The sequence below is a fragment of the Podarcis muralis genome, chromosome 10, assembly GCF_964188315.1.
Source record: "Podarcis muralis chromosome 10, rPodMur119.hap1.1, whole genome shotgun sequence".
NCBI lineage: Eukaryota > Metazoa > Chordata > Lepidosauria > Squamata > Lacertidae > Podarcis > Podarcis muralis.
In genome coordinates, this window is record NC_135664.1 from 2,624,357 (window position 1) to 2,636,851 (window position 12,495).

Consider the following 12,495-nt stretch of genomic DNA (forward strand, 5'->3'; position numbering starts at 1 on the left):
TGAGCACAAGTTACGAAGCGCTTAGTTCAGATTTCACCTGGGAGCCTCGGGAAAGCCTTTCCTTGGCTCCCTCTTGCTTCGGTGTGGTGCAGACTCTGCCTTCTAAGCCTATGGCAGTGCATTGTGACAAGCCCAGGGGCTCTCCCTGGACTTCAGAGCTGGATGTGAGAATTACATTAACAACAGCTGTGCATTTCAACCTCTCATTGGAATGTTTCAAATATGCTTCTCACAAACTAGATATCAGCTTAAAAAGAAAAGTAAGGAAGGAGTGCAGATTTGTCCAGTGGCACCTGACCCTGCTTACAGGTGTGAGCTGAAAAAACGATGCTCCTGTGGGACACCAGAGGGCAGCATTGCATTTCTTAAAGCTACAGTGGAAGCCCGGCTGATGCTCTGAGCAATTCATACAAGACGCTCGAAGAAGCACAGGGCTTTTTTTCAGCCAGAACTCAGTACTGGCACCTCTCAGGTAGGCGCCATTGCCATTCTAAGAGAACGAGGGAGGCATTCGTGGTGAGATCTGGCACTTTCCCCCCTAGAAAAATAGCACTAAACAAGCATATATCCTCCTGTAGTGAAGAGCTCCACATGATATTTAGGACCTACAAAGAAAACCTCATTCTCCAAAGATCTGCAGTGCACATTGTATGTTGGGAAGTTCTTCCAAAATGTGTGTCAATATTAAAACAGCAGCAACAACCAAGGGAAAGAATTTTCTTCATTTAAAAGGGGCTGGAGCCTTCTAAAGGATCTTTGTGGAAAAGTCTTCTATTGTTTGCTTAGAAAACTGGAAGTTTCATTTATTCACTGTGAATTTATAGCTGGAGATGTAAGAACTTTAGAGATGTAGCAGTAGTACAATGGTTTTCTATTTTGCCTGGCAAGAGTTAATAGTTACCTAGGTATTAGCATAAATATTATTTCCATAAGCTCAGTAATGTGACCCCTTTTCATGGAAGTGCTAACTTCTGTTAGTGAAATTTTATAGTGGGTGGGTGGGTGGGTAAGGCAACTTTGTTTTTAAGAAAGGCATTGAAAACATGAATTTCAGCACCTCCCCAGTTTCAGATTTTCCATCCCCACCACAGACATTCATTTTCACCATCTGCGCATGTCAGAAACTTACACTAAAAGCTTTGGAAATACATCTGAACCTTGTTACGCTTGTTGGTGTAAGGTCTTCAGAGAAAGCATCTCTCAGTTCTGAGACCAGAAGCCTGTTCAACATAAGTCACTCAGTTAATCACTAACAGCTTTGGGTTTTTCATTGCATCCTGTGTTCTCTGCCACATCTACAGTCAAAGGTATTAGTCACGGCATTCGAGATTGTAAAGACTAAGGCAATCTATATTAATTTCCAAGCAGCCTAAACAGAACAGAAAGAGCTATTCCTTCAGTTGTGACACACGAGAAAAGTAAAGGCTGAAACAGAAGGCAATTTCCTGACAACAGTATCCCTGCTGGCATTTTGACAGAGAAGTTGCCTTGCTAAATAAGATGGCCTTCATTGCGGAATTCCCAGTTCTCGCTTACACTCTCTTTGCCTGCATCTCCTTCCATCCCTAAATGATCGCTTCCCTAATCCCTTCCCTGGAATCCTCTTCCAGCTCTTCCTTTTGGGGCTTGCACTGGACTACTTTGCCAGTGGCTCTTCTGTGGATCCTGCCCACCACTAACACCCTGGAGGCAGGATCCCTTAAGCAATTCCTTCTTTGCAAATTCTGATATGAACTGCCCTGACCAGGGCCTCCTCAGCTAACATGGAGATCAGAAGGCAGTTATCTTGGGGGTTTGTGTGTGTGTGTGTTGTACTTCCCTGAATTTTGCAGCATAGTTTTTTTCTCTCAAAATACATACACAAACATGCATTTTAGGATATAATGTTTAGAAATGTGTACTTTGAGAGGAAAAATGCATTTGAATATAGCTTTCCTTGTGATTTTTTTTAAAAAACACATTTTTATTGAAAAACATTTATAAACTAATGGAAAATATTTTAGAATCTGTAATATTAATATGGAAATGGGACAGAACAGACTTATGGAAAAAACTGACTCAGGTGAGGAACAGCCTGATCTAGTTCTCGCTCCCTGGAGATAGCTTGAAAACTGGGCTATCCTAACTTGGGTTGCAGGAGCTGAACATAGAAGCCCCCACAATTGCTACTCCCCACTATCACAATAAAGATTGTGTACATTATATAGACAGCAGGCCCATTTCATTCCCATATGCTGCTGCTGGACAAAATGCAAAGGGCTTGCGGCCGCTTTCCCACCTAACGTCCATTGTAAATCCTTAAAAGCATATGCCATAGCTTGGCCGGGGGGGGGGGGCGCTGAAAAAGAAAGAGTCAAACAGCCCCATTGCTGATCTGTTAAGTAGTCAGCTGGAAAGGAATAAGAAAAGCAACAGAAGCCTCCCCCCCTGAGAGCAGGACTCTCTCTACTGATTTTCACATCTAGTGTATCCGTCTTCAGAGGCCAAGGAGAGTGGGATCCCTCCAGGCTCCGTCCCATTCTCATTTTATTCCAGAAGACCAGCAATCAGAACTAATGGTGGGCAATTTAGCTTTGGTATGCACATCTCTCGCCAGCTTGCATCTTGTCTTCAGTGTGTGTGTGTGTGTGTGTGTGTGTGTGTGTTTGTGTGTGTTTGTGTGTGATTTCCTATTCCAAAGCTGAACACAACCCTACTAAAGGGAGGGGGGATTTTCACTCCCAAGCAGGTGTGCAGCCTGGGAGTCATTTTGGACTCACAGCTGTCCATGGAAATGCATGTTAATTCTGTGTCTAGGGCGGCTGTCTACCAGCTCCACCTGCCTGCTCACTGTCTCACCAGAGTGGTGCATGCTCTGGTTATCTCCCGCTTGGACGACTGCAGTGCGCTCTATGTGGGGCTACCTTTGAAGGTGACTCAGAAACTACAACTAATCCAGAATGCGACAGCTAGACTGGTGACTGGGAGTGGCTGCTGGGACCATATAACACTGGTCCTGAAAGGCCTCCCTTGGTTTCCAAGCACAATTCAAAGTGTTGGTGCTGACCTTTAAAGCCCTAAATGGCCTCGGTCCTGTATACCTGAAGGAGTGTCTCCACCCCCATTGTTCAGCACTCAGAGTCGGTTCCCTCCTTGCGAGAAGCGAAGCTACAGGGAAGCAGGCAGAGGGCCTTCTCGGTAGTCACGCCCACCCTGTGGAACATCCTCTCATCAGATGTCAAGGAAATAAAGAACTATCAGACTTATAGAAGACATTTGAGGGCAGCCCTGTTTAGGGAAGTTTTTAATGTTTTATGTTTTACTGTGTTTGGTGTTTTAATTTGCTAGAAGCCTCCAAGAATGTGTGGGACAACCCAGTCAGATGAACAGTACAGTAATAATAATAGTAATAATAATAGCTTTTCCCAGGGAATTTTACTGCTGAATCAGAGAAACAGCAATCTGTGAAAAACCTGATTGCCATTTGCTCCAATTCAGTGATAAAACACTCAGAGAAAGTGCTGGGACAAAAAAAACCAAACCTGCGTGGACATGGCATTTTAAAGCCCAGACCTGTGCCTAGAAAGTCAGCACAAAAGGAAGTCTGGATGAGTCCTAAGATGAGAAAAAGTCTCTTGTAATCAAGCTACATGACCATAGGGTCTAGGTCACCATGCTCCTCCCAAACCCCACCATTCTTGTTTCTGGAGATACCTGCCTATCTTCTGGAGATAGCAGCATGTACCTGGCATACCTAGCTATAGTGCCTAGTTGCAGAAGTGAGGGCTGGAAGTGCAGACAGAGCCTCATTATCTGAATTACTCCGGCTAAATATTTGCTTTGGACTCTGAGCTTTGTTGTCATTATTTGTAATAGGTGTGGAACCATTTCGTTACACTGCAGTCCATGTTACCCAGAAGTGTTCTCACTTGTTCCGCTGAAGGTTTTAATGATTTCCTCCTCCCGGACTTCTATGTGCAACTTTTGTGGGTGATTACCAGATCAAGTATAGAGGCTGTTTCTAACAAAGAGGTTTCTTTCACAATATAAGAAGTCTCTGAAAGCTTATTTCAGAACTTTCAGCAATGTGAACAGAGCAATTTATTTTGGTTATAGTGAGAGTGAATCATCGCCCTTTTTACTGAGTAGCTGCATGGGAATATTCCAAGGAAGCTGGACTTGAAGGAACATTTGGCTTAGATAAATGAGCAAGACATATTGCAAGTTGCTGTTGGCATCTGTCTGCCTCGAGAGACAATGGAGTGCACCTCCAGGGGTAAAGTATTAGTGGAAATAAAATTACAATGGTTTTTTGAAAAAGATACAGCATATATTGTCTCTGTATTTGGAGACGGGCTGCAGCCCAGTGGAAGAGCACACGGAAGAAGCCTCTGGTTCAGTCTGCCCCATCTCAAGGTAGAACTGGAAATGATTTCAGTCAGAAACCCAGGAGAGCTGCTACCATTCTGTATAACTAACTGAGTTAGGTAGCCTGATGGTCTGACACCTGCCTTTCCATCTCACAGTGATATGATAAGAGGCAGCTAACATAACTAAAAAACACGCCCTATAATATAATGAATGGAAAACAAAAATATAGTCAGAATAGCAGCAAAATTACAAAACAACAACAACCACCCTACAAAACAATTCATGGTGGCAGGGGGTGTGGAGTCAAGAGAATCACACAAAAATTCATCAAAAGTCATAGAACAGAAATGGAGAAAAAAATGGATTTCCTGGGTCAGGGAGCTTCAAATCTTGAGCACTGTAACAAGGGGGGGAAAGGCCCTTTCTTCTTGTACTAGTCAATTTTACATCAGACTGTACAACTGTACAAAAAAAGGCCTCCCTGAACGTATTGGACAGGTAAACTATTTAGGCTTCGAAAGGTAATGACTGGCACTCTGAGGCCAGAAGCAAACAGGTACGCAGTGTCTTTGGTTGGAAAAAGGAGACCGGCTCCATCAAGAGTCTTGCAGCTGCTCTTGGAACTGGCTGAAGTACAGTATCTAGTTCCATGGTTATGGTTGGTTTGCCCAGAAAACCAATCTCCAAATAACGATTTGGAGACTGAAGATGCAGCAGGTATCCCCATCGCATCCACCTTCTCCTGCCCCGTTTTCTGCTCCCAGGATTCCCCTCTCCTTTCTGTGTTATGTGACGACTACTGTTTCCTGTGACACCCCAGCTGGGCAAACTGTGATTTGCTTCCAGCCCATTCTTCAAATCAGTGGTTCAAAGTCGGTCTGGCAAACCAGTTTCAAGGAAATTCTGTTTGCAGTTCCCTTCAGGTCTCATGGCAACGTATGGCTGAAGGAAACCCAGAAAGAAAGACGGAATCTGCCCATAATAGGGGAGGACAAGGAGGGAGTGTGTAAGCCTGAAGCACTTAAATAATGTTCAGGCATTTGTATGAATGTGTGAAGGGTTAGACAAGGGACGGAAACAGGGTCCCCAGGTGCCGTAGCTGCCCCTCAGATTTCCATGCAATAGGTGCAAAGGTCTGATTGGACACTCTCAGAAACCTCCCCCCAAGCAGAATAACCCTGGTTTAGCAGGGATTCCAATCACAGGGACAATGTCTAGGCACATGGCATCATGCATACTATAAAAACACATTCAACCTTTGCCAGTATCACGTGACAAACTAATGAGAAGCTGGCATGTCTGAGGAGATATGGGGGGCATGACTTGTGTGTGCACCCTTGCCTGCCATAGCTTCATGCATCCACACAATCACAGTCTACATATGTCTTCTTGCACTGAAATTTTCCATCACTAACTTTCTCTTGTCGTGTCACCCACAAGTCTTTTTCCGGTTCTCTCAACATAACTGCTGGCTCCCTTTTTCATTTTTTACTCCCAACATCATGGCTTCTTCCTGCGCTGAGTTAATCCTTCACCCTCTCATTTTAAATGCTTCCCCAAAGCTCACCACTGCAAATAACACTTACTTTATCACTGCATCTTTCCTTCCTGCTTCCCTAATATGTTATTCTCCTTGTTTGGGTTAGACTGCAAAAATTGTTTGGGTTTGAGGCTTACGTATGTTCATAAAGATACATGTCTCTGATGGTCAGTATACAAAAAACGACATTTTCATAATTAAACACCATTCAGCCTTCAACTCCTAATTCATATCTGCTTTTCTAAAGTTCATAACTGCCTGTGCATCTCTCTGCGGTATAACAGAGGAATGACTATGCAGTTATGAATTAGGAGTTGAGGCATTTCCACATATGATATGTGCACAAACATATATTCTCATTTAACTATCTATGTCTTCCCTCTAAGAATCCTGGCAATCATAGCTTTCACACACATTACTTCAACCATCCTTATTGATATTAAAATATTATAAATATTATACAAATAAATACTACAAATATACAACTCATTATATTTATTTTTCATATTTATACTCCACCTCTCTGCTCTAAGTGAAAATACCCAAATCAGGTATATAAGCCAGTAAGATAAACCAGAATCATTGCCCATCAAAGAGGAGGATGTACAGTGAAGGGAATGTCAGCTTGTCTAAAGCCATCTAAAGCGTTTGAGGTGAGATCTGAACATGAACCTCAGCACCATCTGTGCCACCCTTCCTCCCAGGGCGGTTCACAACACAGTAAAATGCAACCACCACAAACACCCACAACTATGTATCTAAAAACCAAAGGACATAATGCAGCAGACAATGAGACTAAAACTGTTGGGCTATGGAATCCATTTATGTCCCCAAAGCCAGCACAAACCGATACATCTTCAGTTGATGTCTAAAAGTGGTCAATGTGGAGACAAATATACTTCCCTGGGACGGGACTTCCACAATTGAGAAGCTGCCACTGAGGAGGTCCTCAGGACATATCCCAACCATCTTGAAGCTCGGGTTGTCCTGTTATTCAGGGCTACGTACCTCAGTACCAACACCTGGGTTCTCACTGGCAGTCAGCACAAGGCTTTATGTTTGGTGAAATGCCCTTTTGCAGCCTCAAACTTGCAGCAGCATAGGAAGCTATCTTATTCTGAGTCAGACCTACACTGACTGGCAGCTCATTTCTTGGGTGGCTGCTGTTCTGTCTACATGCTGGGGATTTGATGTGGGACCTTAAACATGCAAGGCACATGCCCTACCATAGAGCTGTGGCCCTTCCCCATTCTGTGCCCCAGTGATTTTCTGCAATGGGGACTTTTTGGGTCCTTATGTTTCCGTGCGCTGCTCTGGTTCGCCAGAAACGGCTTAGTCATGCTGGCCACATGACCTGGAAGCTGTCTGCGGACAAACGTTGGCTCCCTTGGCCAGTAAAGCGAGATGAGTGCCACAACCCCGGAGTCATCCATGACTGGACCTAACGGCCAGGGGTCCCTTTACACTTTACCTTACCCTTTCTAAACAACACCAACTCTGAACTTACTACAAGAACAACAATGCAAAAACATGCTGTGGTCCATTCTGAGAGATGCCAAAACATATACTCACCTGACGCAAAAGTACAAAACAACCGGTCCCGACTTTTTGGGGAAGTCGTGTTCCAGCACCCTGCGGTCCAGCTGAAGCCAGTTCAGGTGGCCCCTGATGAAGGTAAGAGACAAAGGGATGGAAGTGAAACAAGAGGTTTCTTCCTCCTGCCTATTTTGACTGAGACTGTAGGTATAACAATGCAGCTGAGAAAGTGGCTTCTCTCACTTACGGTATTTGAGGAATACATGCAACATGGCTGTGGGGATGGCAGGGCTGTCACTTCAGGCTTAAATGTTTAACATATGAAGCTCACCTTGTCAGAGTGAGGACTGGAGATGTACAATGCAAAGAGGCAGAGCCAAAGAGATAAGCGCTTTTGCCCTTTATTGCAGCCTTGCCACCCTTGGCATGACTATATAATGGAAAGTCTGTCAGGCTTTCCATTAAAAGTTGCTACTGCTAGGAGTTTATACAAGGTCTGTACTATTTCACTGCAGGCTAAAACATAGCCAAACAATGTCTCAGATATTTTATTTGCCACCCAGTATGTCTGAAACGGCCTTGCAAATAGAGCCTGCCAAGCTGCCTTTCAAGAGCTTTCAAAAACACAGCTGCTGCTTCTCTCTCTCTCTCTCTCTCTCTCTCTCTCTCTCTCTCTCTCTCTCTCACACACACACACACACACACAAACACACACACACACACACACACACACACACACACACACACACACACACTGTAGTTACCGGTACTTCATGCTGCTCTCAGTTTGCTTTACACCATTTCCCCTTGTAAAGACTCATGGGTTCTGCACACCCAGTTCCAACCTGAGGCATCTTGTGGGGATCACAGAAGTTGGGGAGTCTCAGAGGGTGGTGGCTTTTGGTCTCCTTACAGAGGCATCTTTGCATTGAGCCTTCCCACCATCTTTTCTGTTCACAGAGTGTCCCGATAACTAGCAAAATCTGCTGACCAAAGAGCATAGCAAGTGAGAATGCCACATACAACAATGCCTCTCTCTCACCACTGACTCCAACCCAATTTATTCTCTTGCATTTACACCTCATGGCATTTACTGGGTGGAAAGACTATTCCTCTGCATATTTTCTGTATTGCAAATGAAGGACAATTAACTCTTTCTAGTCCATGGATCATGGGGAGCCTTCTCATTGCCAGGCTATTAACAACACGCAATCATGGAAACAAAGAAGTTCTGGTGGGGAGATCCCATCAGTGCAATGGATACGTTTGGGACAGCTCTTCTGGCCAAGCGGCAGGGAAGAGTATGGCTGTGCCTCCACCAGGCCCCTTTGTCGCTCTTGGGTTTCTGAGTTGAGAGGTTTTTGTTGTCACCTCTGTCTGCTGCCATCATGAAACATTCTTTTAGATATTAGTACATTTCAACTCTCTTGCAGCATATACAGTATGCATTTTCTCTTCTTATGATTATGGGGTAGTTCTTTTAATTTCTGAGGCAGACTTAACTTCAAAAACACCACCAACATATTCACAAGTACCTCCTGCAGAAGTGGAGCGCACAGGAACATCGCCAATTTGTTCTTACTTATCTGGGCACATCTGTGGCACAGACACACTCTTACTTTAACAGAAAGTGGAATATTAAACATTATCCATATGCAACCTCAACTCACCGCAAATAAATATGGTAGTTTATATGTGTTTTACTGTGCAGTTCTATGTATAACTGTAAAGGTTACTTCACTTTGAAAGGTGTTGTTAATATTGCCAGTACCGAAAAGGAGAGTGACATGCTCCTTGCCAAATGTTAAAAAATGGCAACATTTGCCTTAATTACAAGTTCACCAACGGTTGTGATCTAGTCCTGAAAGTCCACTGATAGCATAGTCTATGATAGTCTATGATAACTTTGAACCAGGTTAACACCCATGTATACCAGGAACTCTCTGAAGACCACTGAGAAGGAGAATGGCTCTATGAAGAGCAGCCCAGGCCTCTGAGAGAGAAGCCTCACTGGGGTCCCATGCAGCCCCTCCAAGGCTATTTGTTTTCCTTGAGACGCTCACTGCAGAAGCCACAGAATACAGAGGATGCTCAATGGTGCCACACAATAGATGGTGATGGGGGTGGAGTTTGGGCAGTCATTAGGCCCTCCCAGGTCCCATGCAGCCTCATCCCAGCTACCTCAGCTCTGGGGAGCATGTGGACCTCCAAAGGTTGTTGTGCTCCAACTCCTCTCAGCCCTAGCCAGCCCAGCATGGTCAATAGTGAAAGATGAGAGAGGTGGTAGCCTAGCAAACTTTGGAGAGGCTACACGTTCCTCATCCCTGCGCTACTGACTGTCTCTGTTTCCAGTGCCAGGTGGCCGGCTGCTGCAACGCATTCCCAGCAGGCTCTGCATAATGACCTGGCAAGCCGGGACAAAGTATGATACTACACAACCTAAATTTGCAGAGGAGCAGAATCCCCCCCCCACCTGCTGCATACTTCTTTTGGATATAGCCTGACCCTAAAGTTAATACTGTGAAATGTTTCTAAGATCTTTCAAACATGAACATTCTTCTTTTCACTTTCATAGCATGGCAATCTCATTCTGGTCACGCAGTCTGAAGTAATGACCCGATATCACCAAAAGGAGCTATTAAGTCACCAACACAAAGGTTGTTCCCATTGATTTTCCATTCAGGTTGTCATGAGGCAGCACAACTAATGAATGGAAATCCCCAGTACAAATCATTTCTAAATAAATTACACCTGTAGAGATTTTCCTCTGGAGTCAAAGAATTACTTTCATACAACATAGTTTAGGGCTGCTCTCACAAGCCTCCCCCTTTGTTTAAACACTCAACCTATACCAGTAAAAGTGTTTTTTTTTCTAGGTTCTCAATGGGTTCAGAATTGTTTTTTAAATAAAAACTAGTTGGTGGACCCAATGTTATTTTTCTAGAAAACGAGGAGCCAGAACTCACCATGAATGCCTCTCTTGTCCTTTATAACAGCAATGGCACCCACCTAAGAGGTGTCGGAACTGAGTTCTGGCAAGTCCCAGCTGAAAAAAAGGCCTGGATGGACTGTTGATTTATATTTTAATTAAAAATACCACAGTATTTTGACAGAGAGGTCCTTGGAGCATTTTTCATTGACAGCAATTTTGCTTGTGGAGGTAGCCTTTTCTGGAGAGCTGCACTCCTTCTGAGGGAGCAGGGGTGCCCCAAGGGGTGCTCCTGGAAACATCTTTGCCCACAGAGACCCAGTGGCCTCCACAGCAAAGGCCCCATCACCAGCTGGACAGATGTGACTTGTCTACTGTGAGTCATGTGTTGGTAACCTCATGTTTATCTTACTGTAATGCAAAGCTTTCTATACAGCTGGCCCAAAGGCTTCAGCTAGTGCAACACATATCCTGCCAGGGCAACCAGTCCTAAGGAATTGGCACTTGTACGTGGGTGGTGCTGTGGGTTAAACCACAGAGCCTAGGACTTGTCAATCAGAAGGTAGGTGGTTCGAATCCCCACAACGGGGTGAGCTCCCGTTGCTCGGTCCCTGCTCCTGCCAACCTAGTAGTTCAAAAGCACATCAAAGTGCAAGTAGATAAATAGGTACTGCTCCTGCGGGGAGGTAAACAGTGTTTCTGTGAGCTGCTCTGGTTTGCCAGAAGCGGCTTTGTCATGCTGGCCACATGACCTGGAAGCTGTACGCCGGCTCCCTTGGCCAATAAAGCGAGATGAGTGCCGCAACCCCAGAGTCGGTCACAACTGGACCTAATGGTCAGGGGTCCCTTTACCTTTTTACCTATTAATCATTGGGTCCGTTTTAAGGCCTTGCTACTTATGGAAGCTGCCCAGAGTGGCTGGGGCAACCCAGTCATATGGGCAGCAAATGATAGATGATAGATAGATAGATATAGATAGATAGATAGATAGATAGATAGATAGACAGACAGACAGACAGATAGATAGATAGATAGATAGATAGAGATAGATAGATGATAGATAGATAGATGATAGATAGTTAGATAGATGATAGATAGATAGATAGATGATAGATAGATAGAGATAGATGATAGATGATAGATAGATAGATAGATGGTAGTATTAAACTCTGGACCATGTGACTTGAAAGACCATCTTCCCCTCCACTGCCTGGTAAAGACATTAAGATGAACAAATGGGACCCAGTTACTCTTGCTGCAACCTGAGGATTATTGACTTACGGTAACATGCAGATGGGCCTTTTCACTGATAGCACCACTGTGGTGCAATGCTCTCCCTGATAAAATATGAGAGGCCCTATCACGATTGGAATTCCTGCAGGGTTTTTAAGAGGCACCTATTTACGTAGGTATTCCTTTGATCTTTTAACCTCGGGCTGAACCCCCTAGTTTAATTGTTTTAGTTGCTGTTATAACTGTTTTCATTTTGGGGTTGTTTTAATGGGCTTGTTCATTGTGTATTTTGATTACATTTGTTTATATTTTTGTAATTGGTTTTGTAGTTATAAACCACTTAGAAGCCAATTTGACCACTTCCCAGCCCACAGCTCCTAAAAGAGTTTCTCCATACAAAAAATATATGTAAAGTTCTTTCTTGATGCCACAGTGCAATCAATGCCAGCAATGCTGGAGCTGTTCTTGGTGGACTTTACCTGAGAAGACTGTGTGATATTTTACTATGGAGATACATTGGTTAAACATTTTGAAGATACTAATTGAATATTGATTATTTTCCAGCATCTCCTGGGCTCCTTTTGTTCTAGTCATTGCATGATAAATGGTTAACTAGATCACTCTGTCCTCTTAAGATCCTTACATTCTAAAGGTAGTTACAGTTGCATGTAAAAAACCGATGGAAACAGGAAGCAGATTTCCATTTTTCTTGACACAACAATTTGTATTTCAGTTTCACCTGGCAGTCCATTGGGTGCACATGATTACAACTTCTACAATTTCATCATTTATCCACATGCTTGCAGTAAAATTTAAATGAACACAGGACTTCAATAAATTGTTTCAGTGTCCCTGCAACAATACCTCATTGTTGCAGGGACACTTTGAACAGTGTCTATAGAAATCA

At 43.8% G+C, this 12,495-nt stretch overlaps 1 protein-coding gene across 13 annotated transcripts in view; it reads right to left on the minus strand.

The window, feature by feature from the left end:
- The window catches only part of FRMD4A (FERM domain containing 4A), a 407,020-nt gene that overhangs the window by 100,141 nt on the left and 294,384 nt on the right, over positions 1-12,495 (minus strand). For 11 of the 13 annotated variants that reach the window (XM_077935685.1, XM_028745665.2, XM_077935682.1 and 8 more), the window contains one exon: positions 7,463-7,555. The exons of 1 other annotated variant lie outside the window; for it this stretch is intronic. In XM_077935685.1, coding sequence (XP_077791811.1) covers positions 7,463-7,555 — 93 coding nt within the window. Of the gene's footprint in view, positions 1-7,462; positions 7,556-8,271; positions 8,410-12,495 lie in introns of all 13 variants that reach the window. One more of the 13 variants, XM_028745672.2, reaches the window with a different exon arrangement.